General features: G+C 29.3%; 1 protein-coding gene across 3 annotated transcripts; it reads right to left on the reverse strand.

Moving 5' to 3' along the window:
- Positions 1–472: 472 nt before the first annotated feature.
- LOC129881456 (high mobility group B protein 9-like) lies at positions 473–5,378 on the reverse strand. Of its 3 annotated transcripts, XM_055955666.1 has the most exons (6): positions 5,218–5,378; positions 4,942–5,107; positions 4,216–4,294; positions 3,916–4,081; positions 1,386–1,765; positions 475–810 (listed from the first exon to the last, which is right to left on the reverse strand). In XM_055955666.1, the coding sequence occupies exons 2-6, from the start codon at positions 5,091–5,093 to the stop codon at positions 715–717; spliced, it is 873 nt and encodes a 290-aa protein (XP_055811641.1). In that variant the 5' UTR covers positions 5,094–5,107; positions 5,218–5,378; the 3' UTR covers positions 475–714. The 3 variants fall into 3 exon arrangements, with proteins under 3 accessions (XP_055811646.1, XP_055811641.1, XP_055811637.1); XM_055955671.1 differs by having other exon boundaries at positions 473–786; positions 4,942–5,378; XM_055955662.1 differs by having other exon boundaries at positions 476–810; positions 4,942–5,378.
- Positions 5,379–17,183: the final 11,805 nt, after the last annotated feature.

Here is a 17,183-nt window from a genome sequence, read left to right on the forward strand (position 1 = left end):
ATAAGAACGAAGAAAGAGGAGACTCAAATAGATCGAGGTAAAAATTAAATATGTCTAGTCTGGTTGTAACACATAAATGCAATCGCATACTGAAATAAAAAGAAAAAAATATAACCTAGTAGTAAAAGATCAAAATTCTTGAACTAGTTAATACTTATAAAGTGCAACTTAATCAAATCACACGGTGCATCAAAACTTAACCAGTTATATATTGACACGTCCTTTAAAAATATCTCGACATCATGCTATATGACATGTGGCAGAAAGTAGCTACTCAATGAGAACAAAGAAGAGGAGACTCATGAAGATCAAGGTGGAAATTGCTCGGATGGTAAGCACCTGTCACCTTCAATCCTAAGGTTCTCGGTTCGAGTCGCCATAGGAGCAAAAAAGGATGGGAGCTACTATAGGGGAGTAAGAAATAAAAGATTATTTTTTGCTATGATAGAAGTATGGAGGAGCTTATGAAAGTGATCACCAGTCTGAAGTTTGATAAGCAAGACCATCATATAAGCATGAGAATTAGTCTAGGAAAACAAATGTTTTGACTCATTAGGAAATAGTTTTGGACTATCTTACATAAGCTACAATAATGTTTAGATCCATAGAAAGAGTTGTAGTTTTGGAACTACATTACAATGAAACATTTACTTGTTCATCTCATGCTAAATGAGCTATATATCCTGCTCTTCTTCTTCTCCTAGTCAGTCACCTTTAGTAGCAAGTTGATGTGGTCATCATTCTTTCTTTGTACTCCTTCAATTCCTTCTGGTACCTTTCCTTGTCCTTCACGCCATAGTTTTGATAAACCTGTATGTATACACTAACAATCAGTATCGAACTCTCTCAAGGTGTGTTTGATACAAAGGAAAAGTTTTTCAAAAAAATAAGTGAGTTTCTTATCCTTTTTTTGTGTTCCATATGTAAACAATAAACATTATTTTTAAAATATTTGTATATAATGTAGACAAATGCTATGGGATGTGGCGTAGTGGGGATGGGGGCCATGGGGTGGGGGTGAAGAAGTGGTGTGTTGGGGTGAGTAGAATATAATCAATGTGGAAGGCCCCTTGTAGAAATTGTTTTCCCTACTTCCACTAGAAATGTCATTTAAATCATTTTTAAGAAACTTGTTTTTCGAAAGAAAATGTTTTCCATAAATTATTACCAATCGAACATGAAAAAATTAAAAAATATTTCTCTATACCGAATGCACCCTCAATGTCCCTATATGAATATATTGCAAGTACGCTTCAATCACAAGTATGGGCCGACTATATGAATATGTATCATCCATGTCACTCATTTAAAACCCACGTTTTCAATTTATGATGAATTTTCATAATACAGAATAGCACTAAATGATCGAGTATGAGAATGCTTACCATTTTTTCTTCAGGAGATAGATTGTTCCAAGATTCTCCAATCATCTTTGTGAATTCCCTCTCTCTATGTGGATGAAGAGATTTGAGCATGGAATGTTTTTCAGCAAAGAAGAAGTTGTATCCACTCCTATTAGGTTTTGGGCGATTAGGATCTCCGTTCCTCCTCCTCCTGTTCCTCCGTCCTGAATGGGGATGAGGTGGTGGATTGTAAGGCACAATCGCTTTGCAACTTTGTGCAACTAACTTGGAAGAAGATGATTGAGCTTGTTGGTGTGGATGGTAAAGTACTCCATTGAGAACTTCAGATCCCATTTTGATGGACACAAAGTAACCACAGTCAAACTTGGCATCAATTGTCCCTTCTGCTTGAAAACATGATCCTAAATATACAAGAGAATTCAGAACAGACAACGTGAGCAACCAAAATAAAATAACAGTCAAGTGCACGAAGCATTTCACATTCACGCACGCAAGTTCAGATGGTAAAATTGGTAACTATAACTTACTATCGCGGATAAAAATTCACTAATGCTATAAAAGAAAATTACATTATCAATGTGTATAACTTAAATTCTTTAACGGAAGTACTAGACCATTTTCAGCACTATTTCAATACCATTTTAGACCATTTTCAGCACCCTTTCAACACCCTTTCAGCACATTTGAATTTTTTCTAACCATAAAGAAGTAATGTAATATTTTGAGAAATCTATTAAAAATTTCTGAACTGATGACAAATGACGGGTGACAACAAATAGCTTCTCTAGCTAATCCTTGATAAGAAGGGAGAAAGAGGAAATGTGGGAAGATGGAGGTGAAAATTGAATATTTCTAGCCTTACAATAAAACACAAATGATATCACATTTTGAAATAATTAGAAAAAAAAAAATCTACCCTATTAGTAAATAATCAAAATCCTTGAATTAGTTAGTAACTATAAAGTGTAATTTAGTCAAATAACACTTTTGTGCGTCAAAACTTAAGCAGTTATATATTGACACATCTTTTAAAAATATTTTGACATCATTCCATATAACACGTGACAGAAAGTAACTCCTCGATGAGAACAAAGAAAGAGGAGACTCCGGAAAATTAAGGTAAAAATTGAATATGCCTAGCCTACTAACAACACACAAATATTAATTGAAATAAATAGAAAGAAGATTTTACCTAGTAGTAAAAATCAAAATTCTTGAACTAGTTAATACTTCTAAAGTGTAATTTAGTCAAATAACACTTTCGTGCATCAAAATTTAAGAAATTATATATTGACACGTCTTTAAAAAATATCTCGATATCATATCATATGACACGTGGCAGAAAGTAGCTACTTAGTGAGAACAAAGAAAGAGGAGACTCGAGAAGATTAAGGTAAAAATTGAATATGTCTAGCCTAGTAATACATGTAAGGTGTCTATTAGAGTTAGTACTTAAAAATTGTGATTTAATCAAATAACACTTTCGTGCATAAAAATTTAAGCAGTTATATATTCACACGTCTTTTAAAACTATCTCGACATCTTGTCATATGACACATGGCATAACGTAGCTACTCGATGAGAACAACGAAAGAGGAGACACGAGAAGATCGAGGTGAAAATTGAATATGTCTAGCCTAGTAATAACAATCAAATGTTATCGCATATTGAAATAAATAGAAAAGAATCTACCCTAATAGTAAAAGATCAAAATTCTTGAACTAGTTAATACTTATAATGTGTAATTTAATCAAATCAAATTGGTGTGCATCAAAACTTAAACAGTTATATATCGATACGTCTTTTAAAAATATCTCATGCCATAGAACACGTGGCAGAAAGTAGCTACTGAATGAGAACAAAGAAAGAAGAGACTCGGGAAGATTGGGTTAAAATTGAATATGTCTAACCTAGTAATAACACACAAATGTTATTGCATATTCAAATGTTATTGCTTATAAAGTGCAATATAGTCGAACAACACTTCCGTGCGTCAAAACTTAAGCAATTATATATTGTGACATATCTTTTAAATATATCTCGATGCCATACAATATGACACGTGACACAAATAGCTCATCTAGTTATCTCGATAAGAACAGACAAAGAATAGACTCGAGAATATCGAGGTGAAAATAGAATATTTTTAACACAGTAATAGCACACAAATGTTATCACATGCCGGAACAATAAAACATTGATTTGGAAAATAATATATACTTGGTACAAAAGAAATTAACAGATATGAAATTTTGCTAACCTGGAGATTTATCAAGCAAAGAAACTTCATGTTTGAAAAAGTAAACTTGTTCAAAGTGAAATAATGTTTCCTCAAAATCCTTATATTAGTTAGTGCTTATAAAGTGCAATTTAATCGAACAACAATATGACACGTGGCACAAATTAGCTCCTCTAGTTACCTCGATAAGAACGAAGAAAGTCAAGATTCAAAGTAGCACACAAATGTTATCGCATACCGAAAAAAAAATATTGATTTGAAAAATAATATATACTTATTACAAAAGAAATTAACACATGAAATTTTGCTAACCTGACGATTTATCAAACAAAGAAATTTGATGTTTGAAAAAGTAAACTTTTTCAAATTGATGAAGCAAAGTGAAATAGTGTTTCCTCAATGCATATGAAGCACTTGTTGTGGTTGGAGAAAACTTGAACACTGAACTCACTTCTCTCCATTTCTTATCTGCCACTACCTATACAACAAAATAATATTTGTATATCTTCTTAATTTCTTTTTTTAAAAAAAATAAAAATAACAAAATGTATCTTATTTAAATGAAATAAATTATTATTATAAGAAGAAAAATAAAAGTAGAAATATTTTAACCTTGTCAAAGCCGCCCCTTTTAGTCACCTCTACATAAAGAACATGCAAATCAAGATCCTTCCCACCAATCACAGGAATCCTTAATTAAACCAAATCAAACATTAAACATACATTAATTATCTAAAAATATATAGTTTAAACTCATGATTGAATTAACAAATCTCTCCTTGGTGGGTTTTTTTTTTTTTTTTTGGGGGGGGGGGGGGGGGATAATTCTTCATGAATATATATTACCCCTTGTCTGCACTCGTTACTGGCAGAATTCGAGTGAATCTTCTTCGAACAGAAAATTATACCATATAAAAAATTAAAATTATATGTTTTTAGTGAAAATCCGAAAGGTGTATATAAGAGGAAAAATGTAAGGAAAAAAATTGAATCAAGGACTACAAAAGTAAAATTAAAGTTTTTTGTGTGACGGATTGCTTGGGCATTCAGCATTCCACCTACAATTTTAAGGTTGTAAGTTCGAACTACTTACCTGCATTTTATGGTTTAAATAGAGTAAAAAAGAAATTCTTGAGACACTTCCTAAATAGAGTTGGGTCATTCACATAAAACTCAATTATTTGTATATGTTTTTCTATCCCTTTGATCTTTTTATCTATTTATTTGCTATTTTTAAAATTTTCTTAGTAAAAATTCGAAAAGTATCTATAAGAGGAAGAATATATAAGAGGAAAAAAAGGTGAGAGCTCCAAAGGATTTAAAAAAAATGTTGCTTACGTGTCCTTTGTGCCCAAAACAGATTGAAAATTCTTGAGACATTCCCTGAACAGAGTAGGGTCATTCACAATCTTCTCATGTGATGCCATTGCTTGAGGATGCATCTGTCTTTTTCCGGCGCCGGTAGAAACTAAAGCTGTCTGAGACATCATGATACTGCCGGAGACTGATGACACATTCACCGGAAAATCAAGAAACCAGAGAAACAGAGTAAAAAACTTTGAGCCCAAAATGTAAAAAGAGATAATGAATACAAATTAAACAATTTGGGGTTACTTAAGCAGAAGAAAGTTGAAAAGATCAAAGTTTTTGAGACAAGTGTATTGAAGCAGCGGTTATATGTAGAGAGTTTAGAATTTTTGGCTTCTTCTTCATTGCGAAACAAAGAAAAAATCCCTCAAAAAGATGTTGAATATCAGTGGGCAATGGCAAAATACATTAATTGAGAGTTCAAGTATTCCTGTTTTTCGAATTTCTTATTTAAACTATCACCAACTATTATCGAGACATATCTTAATTATTCTTTTGTTGGCTTTTTTTATCGAAATACCATCATGTCCAGGTAGGAATGTTAAGATAGGAAAGAAAATTAATTGATAGTTAAAAAAGTGTTTTGATAAATAGATGGTGACAGTTCAATTAAATAAATTCACACACATGATAATTTAGTTATAAAATCAAAAAAATCATGATATTTTAGGTATGTTTTAATTTTGATTATTGAGGGTGAAGGTCAAAAAATACGTCTAAAATATTCTAGGTTTTTTATTTTTATACTTGAAGTATCAGATGTGTGGATTTCCTATCTGAACAATCATCAACTATTAATACGGATGGCAATGGAGAGGGGTGGGGTGGGTCTCGGATTTAAGATACCAAATAATAACCTAAAGAAAATTAAATCTTTTTAATTACTAAAAATTAAAGATATAAAGCTTTTAAATTAAACTTTGTCTTTAGTTTTAACTTAAAAATATATATATATATATATATATATATATATAAACTAGACGTATCTAGTGAATTGTTAGTTGCTGAAATATTAATTAAAAACAGTTAATTAGCGATTAAGAAATAAAAGTTGAAATGTTAATTGGAAACAATTAATTAGTTGTTGATATTGATTAGCGAAAAATAAAAAAAATTATCAATTTTATTGTTCATATTAAACTCAATTAAAAAAGAAAAAAACTTAAAAATTTATGCGGCACGGGGGCGGGCTAAAAAATGAAATAAATTGCCATACGGGGCATGGTTGAGCTCAACCAGCACCGCATCCACCCCGCCCTGCCCCATTGTCATCCACTCATCCCTAACTATTAACACATTCTAACTATCAATTGTTCTTTTTTTTTACATAAACGGTGGTGATATTTCAAATAGAAAAAGGGAACAATGAATAATTAAAATATATTTTGATAAATATTTTTGTGATAGTTTAAATATGAAACTAGAAAAATTGAGATATTTGATTGTGTTTAATTGTGATCATTAACTTCTTTTATTAATTAAAAGGTCTGTTTTTTTTCTCTCTGTTTTTGCTTATTTGTTGTATTGTCCAAAGTGTACTTGAAAGTGTCTGTACAATTCTCTCTAAGTCCAACGCGATGCTATGCTAAAAGCATTAATAATAGGGTCTGATCAAATCTTTATGGTACAAATATAGGTGAATATATACTGCAGGTTCTTTTTGGGCTGCTTACGTACCTATAATTAAAGCATGCTTCAATTAATTATCCAATCACCTTCAATTGTTTTTTTTAATAAATTATTATTTGGTGTTTGTTATTCGTATTTAAATCATATTAAATATGAATTTGTATTGGAAAGTCTCGTATTGAGGATTAAATGCTATTAATAAGATTTTCTTTTATATTCCTAGAGTTATAATACTAAACATTTAATTAAGAATAAAATATATCACTCTACCATAACTTATATTGGTCAATAATTAGTAATCAGGTTTTACTTTATTTCTTTTTCCCTCTACCCTAATGTAAATTATCATTTTTTATCACGTTACCAAAATATTTATCAAGAGATTTACTTGTATATACTTCATTTGGTCTTTTTGATTGATGAAACATGCAATGGAGTTGAGATAGGATGGTAGTTTTGAGACAGATTTAGGAGTCTAAGTAGTTCACGTTGAGTGAGACTAAGATAGAGTATTTGGAGTGTAAGTTAAGTATTATTATAAACTACGAGGCAGATGTGAAAGCGAAGATCGATACACAAGTCATTTTCAAGAAATGGAGTTTTAAATATCTTGGGTCAATAATTTAAGAAAATAAGGAGATAGACAAATAATGTTACACATTGTATTGGAGGAATGTAAATGAAATGGAAGTTGCATCTATGTCTTGAGTTAAGAAAGGTGGTGGTTAGTGGTCAATGAAGTGAGATGGAAATCATAAGGTCTCAAGTTCAAATCGTAACAGTTACAAAAACATTAATTAGGTGATTTCTTCTCATATGTTATAGCATCTGTGGACAGAATTATCTACCACCAAGACTTTAAGTTAAGTTTTATAAAGTGATTATTAGACCAGCTATATTATATAGGGACTAAAGTGGTTCTTATTAAAATATTTTTAATAGACAAAAATATATTACTTAAATTAAGACAAAAAATAATAAATGACTTGATTATATAAATATTTTTTTATTAGTCAATACATAAAATTTTAAACTCTTTTTTTAGCCCAAGTTGTTAAAGTTTTCCATTATACTGACCAAGGAAGGGGGGGGGGGGGGGGGGCAGAGAACTACTAATACATACTCTTCATCTTTTTCATCTTGTGCTTCCCATTTATTTTTTAGTAAAACGTGTCAATTTTTCTTTAAAAGGAAAAACTAATTAACTTGTCGATAATGACTTCATGACACGTGTTGAAATACATTGATCATAATTAAATAATGTATATTTTTATTTAATTAAATTGCATTAATTTAATATAAATTTTCGTAAGTCTTTTTCTTATTTTTAGTTATCCTTGAGTGAAAAATGTAGGTAGGAAATGGCATTAATTCATTAATGAAACCATAAATATATAAAATTCGTTGAGCCTTTCAAATGTGAGCAAGTTTGGGTGGTTAACATTTTCTTTGGGATAATGTTCCTACGTCACTCATTTTTATTATCTTATATGCTTTTATCAAATTTTGGAATTAATTTGCAACCTTTCAACTATATGATATGATACACCACAACTTTAGATTAATTCTTAAAATCAAATATATTCTATTTAGGTAAATTAATTGTAGTATGCAAAACTCTGTCGTTTTACTACAAGTATGTAATTGTCATTTTATTTTTTGTGCCAAATTGTATTGTATTTAACTTATATTATATATATACTGATGACACAAAATAAAATTTATGTTAGTGCATTTTAATTTAGATGAACTTTAGATTGTTTTGTCTTTTGGGATACTAATTTCACTTTATTAAGGATGGTTTTTAGTGTTGTTATTGTTGTTGGGTGTAGTTCAAAAGTGTAGTTTACTTATAGTTATCTTTTAAGCTGAGGCAGATTCAAATTTTGAAGGCAACAAGTTAGTATTGACGTTAAAAATTTCGTAAATTTTAAATTTTAAAAGTGTATTAACGAATACTTTCTCTGTTCTAATTTATGTAGTATCGCCAGATTAGACATAAAATTTAAAAAATTAAGAAGTATTTATTTTTTTATGGTCTAAACAAACCATATATTTTATCGAAATTATTATCTTTATCCCTAATATCAAATAAGCACTTAGTGACTCACTTTGGTGGAAAGAACATATATAACTCAAAATTTTGCCATCGATTATGGACTACGAAATGGAGAGGCCCAATTTGCAAGTCCAGATTTTTCACCAACTTTAGAACTAACCAAAGCAAATGGGATGAGAGTCCAAACAGGCCCAAATAAGCCCATTAGTTGGATCTACGAAGGCCCAACATTATCCCTCAACATGACCAGGCATTTCCTAGAATATTTGTTTATAATTTCTTCGATAATTTCTGATCTCTAGCTGACCTCTCACTAGTATCTGAATTTGAATGAAGTTTTGATCATCTATTAGAGAGAAAAAATAAACGAATCTTATGTGATTTCTAAGAAACTCTTTAATTTTTTTTATAAAACGAATTATCGTCATCTACTTCTCGATCACTCCTTTATTGGGATTGAGGAAAGAAATAAGATGATTAGGCCGAAGTTATTGGTGAAAATCGTAATTTCTTTCTTTTCTTGCTTCCGTCAATAAGTTTGACCTCGCGCACCAAGTGATTTTCGCTACATCCTCGCAACAATAATATCTATGTCCAATCCAACCTTGCTCGACAAATACAGTTCAACCCAACCCGTCAGCCAAGTTGAAATTTTCCAAAGATTTTTTATTACATCAAATTACTATTGATAAGATGAAAAAGAAATATCTGTTCAACTCCTTATACAAGATTATGTGTCAATACTAAAATCATACGTTTTTAAGTATTATTTTCTACTCAGAACTCTTGTTTTTTCATAGGATTAATTTCACCTACATTATATAAAACCAATCCCTTGAGGGGATTTGATACTTGAGAAAAACCAATTATTTAGGTTAATTAGGAATATACTTCTTCTTCTTTTCCCTTTGTTGAGCCTTATTTCAATACTCTAAAAAAAACACTTGCCACTCGACGTAAATTACATGGAAAATTGTAATTTGAGCAAATTAGTTCTTGTAAAGATTTCAATTGTCATGTGAGAATAAATGCTATTTTATCGTATAAATGTATAGAATTATGTCATCATATCGTATTATCATCTTGTTGTCATGTATGAATTCTTTATAGGTACACTTATTGATCTTTTTAGGGACATATCAATTTGGCACCGCTTCTTTGATTATAATAACAATAACGACGTCAATAGTGAAGATTCATAATGTCGATTCAAGCTAAATTCCAACTAAGTGTAGTTGATAATATTATGTACAATAATATGCTAAAAAGAAATCATTAGCGTGTGGACGTGAGGAAGGAATATCACATGACAACAAGCAATTGTCATCTGCTTCAATGATTTATTTCTTGAAAACTCAAAAGCCGAACTCTCTTTTCTTCTCTTTAATCAGACAACAAATACCTCAAAACTATCATTAATTTCCACGTGATATTTGAAGATATATATGTATATAAATTTGATTTGAACTTTTTGAGTCCGGGATTCTAATCTTTTTAAGTTATTAAGTTTTAAATTAATAATCAATTTGTATATCTATATATCTATCTATCTATCTATCTATCTATCTCTATATATATATATGAGAGGTTTGAACTATGTACAACTATTAGGTACAGCCAGATCCGTAGCTGACAGTCTCGCTCCGCCCCTAGTTAATATATGATCACCGATCATTACTTATATTTTTTTGGTAGTCTAGTTTAGTCCTATGACCATTTACCCTAATGTTGGCATATCTTAGCTTTATCAAGGTTCATTCTCAAAACTCAAAAGTAAGAAAAGGTAAAACCATAAAAAAGGAATTAATAAAAAGTAAAAAAAAATTATACAACCCGTTTTTTACTTTCTACTCATAATATATATATGCAGGGGTCAAAAGTAAAATTGTACAACCCGTTTGAACTCTGATTTATTTTGGTCGCACCAATGCTAGACGTAACTCACAATCACAAAAATTAAGGACTTGTTTGGCCATAAAAACTATTCATTTTCTTTTTTGAACCATTTTTTATTTTATTTGAAATATCGGTGTTTGACCATGAAAATTTCAAAACTAACTTGAAATTGTATTTCAAATTTGAAAAATAACTTATAACCTATTTTTCATCTCAGTACTTTTCTTTTGAAGTTATTTAAGTACACTTAAGCATAAACATTATTCGAAATATCATTCTATAGAAAAAATATAACCAAACACAACTTTATTTTCAATTTTAACTCCATAAATTTCAAACAAAATGAAAAATATTTGAAATCTATGATCAAAACGCCTACTAAGTTTGGGAAATCGAGTCGAAAGTCAGTATAATTAATTTTATCTACCTTTTAATTAGATTTGACATTTAACCATCCTCTAATTATCTACTTTAATCCTAGTTGCATAAATGTTCAGTTTATCCTTTTATTTTGATGCGGTATTAGAAATAATTATTCCGTGCACATATCGTAGGCGGATCCATAGTATATAGTCTATGTATTTATATGAACTAAGTTTTTTTCTAATTTTTTTATTATTATTAATTTATTATTATGTCATCAATTTAAGATCACTATAATGATATATAAATTTCACGTTCTGGATTCGTTTACAGTGGACATGCAAAAAGGCAATGCATGCTAATTATATTGCTGAGGTCTTTCCATAATCACATAAAGTGGAAGAGTGGACAACATCTATTAAACTATATACGAATTACGAAGCTAGCAAAGTCCATATTTTAATTAAAAGTTGAAGAGTTTATGTCTTCAAATTACCTACCCTAATGACTAATAAAATATTACTTTCAATTAATATTCTATGTTTTTGGCACTTGGAGTATTTTTTTTTTATGTTTCAATATAAGCATGACGTATTTAGACAGAATAAGATCGATTGCAAATGCTGTGCAATCTTTCTTAGCCCCTGTGATATTAGGAGCACATTGATGTGATTAATTTATACAATAATTAAATTTTAACATAATTAAAGTAAATTTTAACATAATATAGCTTAGTGGTTAAGGTTATGCAAAATATATGATGGTGTAGGTTTGATTTTCGGCTCACTTATTTCTGGTTACTTTTTTTTTAAGCCATTTAAATTAAAACAAAAAAACTAATTAAAAGTGATTCAAATTTCATCTCAAGTTACAACTTACAAGTATGATAAACAACAGTTGCAACCAAACACACTGTGTAATTATATAGGGTGCACAATTAAATATATAGTAGCAGTGTAAAAAGGAGGAGCATATATGTCTTATTGAGAAGGTGTGAGAGATTGGTGGCGAGAGATTTGAGGCGAGATAAGAGTAGTTCGAGGAAAATTTGGGAGAGGTAATTCGATATGACATGTGACACATCTTCAGTTTATTGAGGACGTGATCCTAGCTAAGAGGTCAAGGTTTAGGGTAGACACGCAGCTAGTAAATAACTGAGCATTTTTTTCTTTTTCCACTGGTAGAGCAAGGTTCTAGTCTGGAGCACGTACATGATCCCTTACTATTATTATTATTATTATTATTATTATGCATTATCTTATAATTTTCTATTTATTACTGTTGTATTTTTTTTACTATGGTTATCTTTAATATTTTTACTATAAGTATTTCTCTTTCTTCATTTTCATCATAACTTTTTACCCTTGCATTTCTGTAAGATCATGTTCTGAAAAGTTGAGGAGCTACAGTAGAGGTAAAGTCTTATGTACACCTTGCTTTCTCCAAACTTCACTTATATAATTATACCGAGTATATATGTTGAATTGTTGATGTTGCTAATAGTTATTATCTTAAAAACTCAATTTTTTAATTAAAAAATAAATAATTTTTTTAAAAATAATTTTCTGAAATAATAACTTAATTGAGTGAACATAGAAAAAATCAACTCAATTTTTGACATGAAAGCAATAAATAAGAATACAAATATGGGAGTATACTGCCATACTAAATCAAAGTTGAATTTACGTATTTTGGATTTGGTTCCAGTTGAACTGCAAAAGTATGGCAGATGTTAGACTACTTTTAATAGATAGTATTGTACAATATATTTAGAAGTCTTTATAAATTTATTTTAGTTTTATATTTTTTTAATAAAAGATTTTTATTTTATACTTAAAAGAAATTTTTATTTTTAGTGCATATAATAAATCTGAAAAAGTTATTTTCATCTAATCAATTTCTAAGTGGTCATAAGAGATTATTTTCACCAGTACTACTCCATAAGCAATATGTACAAAAGGAGATTTGTAACATTTTTAATCCCTTAAATATCAATGAAACCTTATTTTAGTATATTAAACTAATTGATATGTGCAATTTTGATACATTTGATTGTGAATTATTATTTATTTAACGAATTATTTAAAAAAGTGTCGAACATTCAATTATCGATGTATTATTTTAAATTTGTAATTACTTCATACTTGAGTGTAATATAATTCTGAAACCTTCTAAATGTCACATATTTCATATATAAAAGGACGAAAACACACATTTCAATTTATTGAAGGTTAAATATATATACTTAATCAAATTTACAAGGACTGAAACAAAAAAATCATCAATTATAAAAGGACCAAGTTCAATATCAGTTCGTCTAAAAAGAATGACACGTTTATATATTTTGAAAGAATTTAATTTTAAACTTCTTATTTTATCTTTAGTGAAAAATAAATTTATAGCTACGTAGTACATACATTTAACATTACAAATTTCAAAAGTATATATAACTATATATATTACAAATCCCATCAAAATCGAATTTAATTACATTAATGAATCGAATGATTCTTCAATCTTCGTTTTGACATAAATTTCATGAGATCAACTCACCGTTATTATGAATAAATATCACATAATTAAAACGGAACGAGTTAGTAATTTATAGTTGAGATCTAGTGGGTAGGATGAGTGGGACATATCAATGGACAAAAGGGTATATAGGGAAGAAGTATTTACTCTGGAGTCAGAAAATATTGGTCTTGGAAAAGGAGTTTGACATGAGATAACACTGATGAAACAAGTGAACAACATTATTCAATCCATTTGACCATTGCTTTAACTTTAACACACATACACACAGTATAATTGCTATGGTGTCTATCTCCAACTACCTTTTAACCATTTCTTTTTTCCCTTTTTCTTGTTAAAGAGGTCAAAACTTTATTTATTTGATTTATGAAACTTTCTTCCATTTCCATGACCTATTATTGTCCTCCTTTTCTAGAATATATAGTTTGGCAGTGTCTGAGATAGCTAAGGATATTTCATGAGTTGAAATTTAAAATACAAAGATTTTAGTTTTACAATAGAAAGTAGTTATTTTTTACCTCTCAATGTTACGCTGGTCGGATGGATATTCATTTTTGAAATAGTTACAAAATTTTCATAGATATGATCAAACCTTATTCGATGATGTTTACACGAGGTTATGTGCCTTACACCTAACGAATTTGGATTAGTATGACCCTAAAGCAGGTATCGAATCCACATGGAAAAAATATTTTTAAAATCAACAAAAAAAATTATTACAATTTAAAATCAACTTAATTTTTAATTTAATATATTTTTAGGAAGACAACGTGCTTACTAACCAAACGTATGTGTAACCAAAGGAACTCTTTGTTGGTGATGAATAGATATTGGCCCGATTCACCTATGTCAGTTCGAATTTAACGGATCGTTCTCATTATTTTAGGGGAGCAAACACAAAAAAATTCCTACCACAGCCGATATCTAAATCCTCAGCCTCAAAGAGGCTTGAGGCAGCTAACGAAGGTTTTGAGGAATTAAAGACAAGAAAAAGACATTAAAGTGATTCATTCATACGAGGTGTTTATGACAAATTTTAAAGTAAAAATTGACAGTAATAAAGAATAAAATATAATGAAACAGAAATTTTATAATATTAATGAATATTTGTGAGTATAACTTTGTATATACTTCTCTGCTAATTATTTTTCGTAATTCATATTTTTTTTAAACGTAGAATGATATGAGTATATTTGATCGCCAAAAAGTCACACAACATGATTTTAGTTTGAGAGAGATAATAATTCATGTCTTGATCTCTTTTTATAGGCGTGAGCACACTAGGATTTAGATAAAGTAGTCTCCAACATCCCTTAGAGCTGAGTTTAAATATGAATTAAATTCGTCTTAAGATAAATAACGAATTGAACCCATTTTATAGAGTCTTATTTTAAATTTGATAAAATTTTGATGTCTATACATGATACTCATGAGGGGAAAAGATAATTAATTTTCTTTTCCTTCATCAGAAACGAGGGTTTTGAGGGAATTAAAGACATGAAAGTGATATTATTCATACAAGGGGTCACGATTCATATGAGGGGTAAAACATAATTAATTTTCTTTTCCTTCCTCAAAAATAATCTCTCTGCTTATATATATATATCCAATTTGAAAATCTCACCCAATATTTATTATTTTCTCTGTCTCAATTTATATAACTTATTTTCTTTTTTAGTCAATCCTAAAAAGAATGACACATTTTAATATTTAGTATTCCTTCTATTCCATATTAACTGAATTTCTAGAGCTTTTTTCATTGTTCAAAATAGTTTAATTGTTCAAAGTTCAAGAGAAATATTTGAAACTTTTTCCATGTTTACCCTTTCCATTAATAAAGTTTTGTAATTTCCTAGGAGTAAACTATACTACTAAGTTATACTCCAATAAATGACTACTTGTATATATGATTTCACATTTAATCATCTTTATGATGCTGATTAAACAAAAGAGTAATAGAGGAAAATTTGGTTCAAATTTTGTCCTTGAATGTTTTTCTTAATATGTGTGCATTACCTTAGAAATTCAACTAATACGAAATAGAGGTAGTAATAATTTAACTTCAAAATTTTTATTTTACCCTTAATGAAATGATTTCTAGCCATACAAATATCTATAATTCGTTTTTTACCACAAAATTCAAAAGTTTTTTTTTTCTTACTTAAACTCTGTATCAAGTCAAACTAAGTCATATAAATTAAAACGGAAGGAGTATTTTACAGCTATGTGATAACATACACACATAGAAGGAGTCTCTCTCAGCATCTTAAATAGTGCCCAACTGCCCTACTTTCAATTACTATTATATCTACCCCACACTTTTTTTTTGTATGTATATATATTGCTCTCTTTCTTCTTCTTAGTACATGATGAGAAAGAAGAAAAAAAAAAGATGATGAAGAATATTCAGTTTCATGAAGGTTTGACAAAGGGTTTCTTACAGAGTTCATTGGCATTCTGTCCACCTCCCTCGTTCTTATTCGAAAAAAAGAAAAAGGAAAGCAAGTTGAACATGGAGGTGGGCATACTGTCAATAGAGCTGTGTTAGTTTCTTTTTGTAAAACCCTCGTGGTACAACAAGTGCAAGATAAAGAGAATCAATCGCCTCTCTAACATTTTGACATGATGATGGTAAGCGTTTGATCGTAATAATATAAATAGTATTAGAGTCAAGGTCGTCACAGATCTAAAAATAAAATTTATCTCATTATTAGTTCATTTAATTCAATTTCTCTTTTTCTCAAACTACTTTGAAATGATTTTCTTGAATTCGAGGATCTATTGAAAATAGTTTTTTTTTTACCTTCATAAGGCTAAGGATAAAGTCTGTGTATAGAATCTTAAACAAAATTCTATCTGTGGAATTACATTGAATATGTTATTTTGTTTTAGATTGACATTTTCTTTCTTTAATTCATTTATTCTTTGTTCATTTAAACCAATTTACACATATATATTTACCATTGAAGCTAGAAAAGAAGTCCACAAACAAAATTGTTGTTTGTGCCATTTATATATAGGTCACATATTCGAACCACTGATACTTGCATACATCACACACCATACGAAATGGTTTGATACTTGCATACATCACACACCATATGAAATGGTTTGTGCATCGAGCTACCCAAAATTTAAACAACTTGAACTAGTACTATCCTTGGCAATGTCACTAAAAGATCTAAGAAACCCTACTTTTAGGTATATCTTTTTTAACTTCAATCCTTTCTGCTATTACCTTCTTTGATTTTTTAGGTTATCACACAACTAGTAGATAAGTCACATTTTTCTTGATTTTGATTCATTTAAACAAAATAAAATTTATTTTCGAAATAATAACTATTAATTGAGTGAGTGATCATATCAGGAATAAATTCAAAAGGTTCTAGGGTTCTAGGGTAAGAAATTATAAAAATAGGCTAATTACCATCTCTTTATTTCATTATATCATTTTAACCAAATTAAAGAAGTGTTAGATGTGCATTCCCTAATAAGAAGTATGAGGCTGTCATTGTTTTTGTGGTTGTGTTTATTTTCCTTTTGGCATTTCATACGTACAAAATGGTTTATCAAGTTTTATATAATACTCGTGTATTTTAACATGTTGTAATAGATATAATATGATTTATTTTTTCAACAATAACATAGTCAGTAATTTTTTATAAATGGATTTCGGAGAGGGTGTGATATGTATGATTACATTACTCCTATTTTTTCTTTAGTGAGTTATAGA

The sequence above is a fragment of the Solanum dulcamara genome, chromosome 1, assembly GCF_947179165.1.
Source record: "Solanum dulcamara chromosome 1, daSolDulc1.2, whole genome shotgun sequence".
In the NCBI taxonomy this organism is placed as follows: Eukaryota; Viridiplantae; Streptophyta; class Magnoliopsida; order Solanales; family Solanaceae; genus Solanum; species Solanum dulcamara.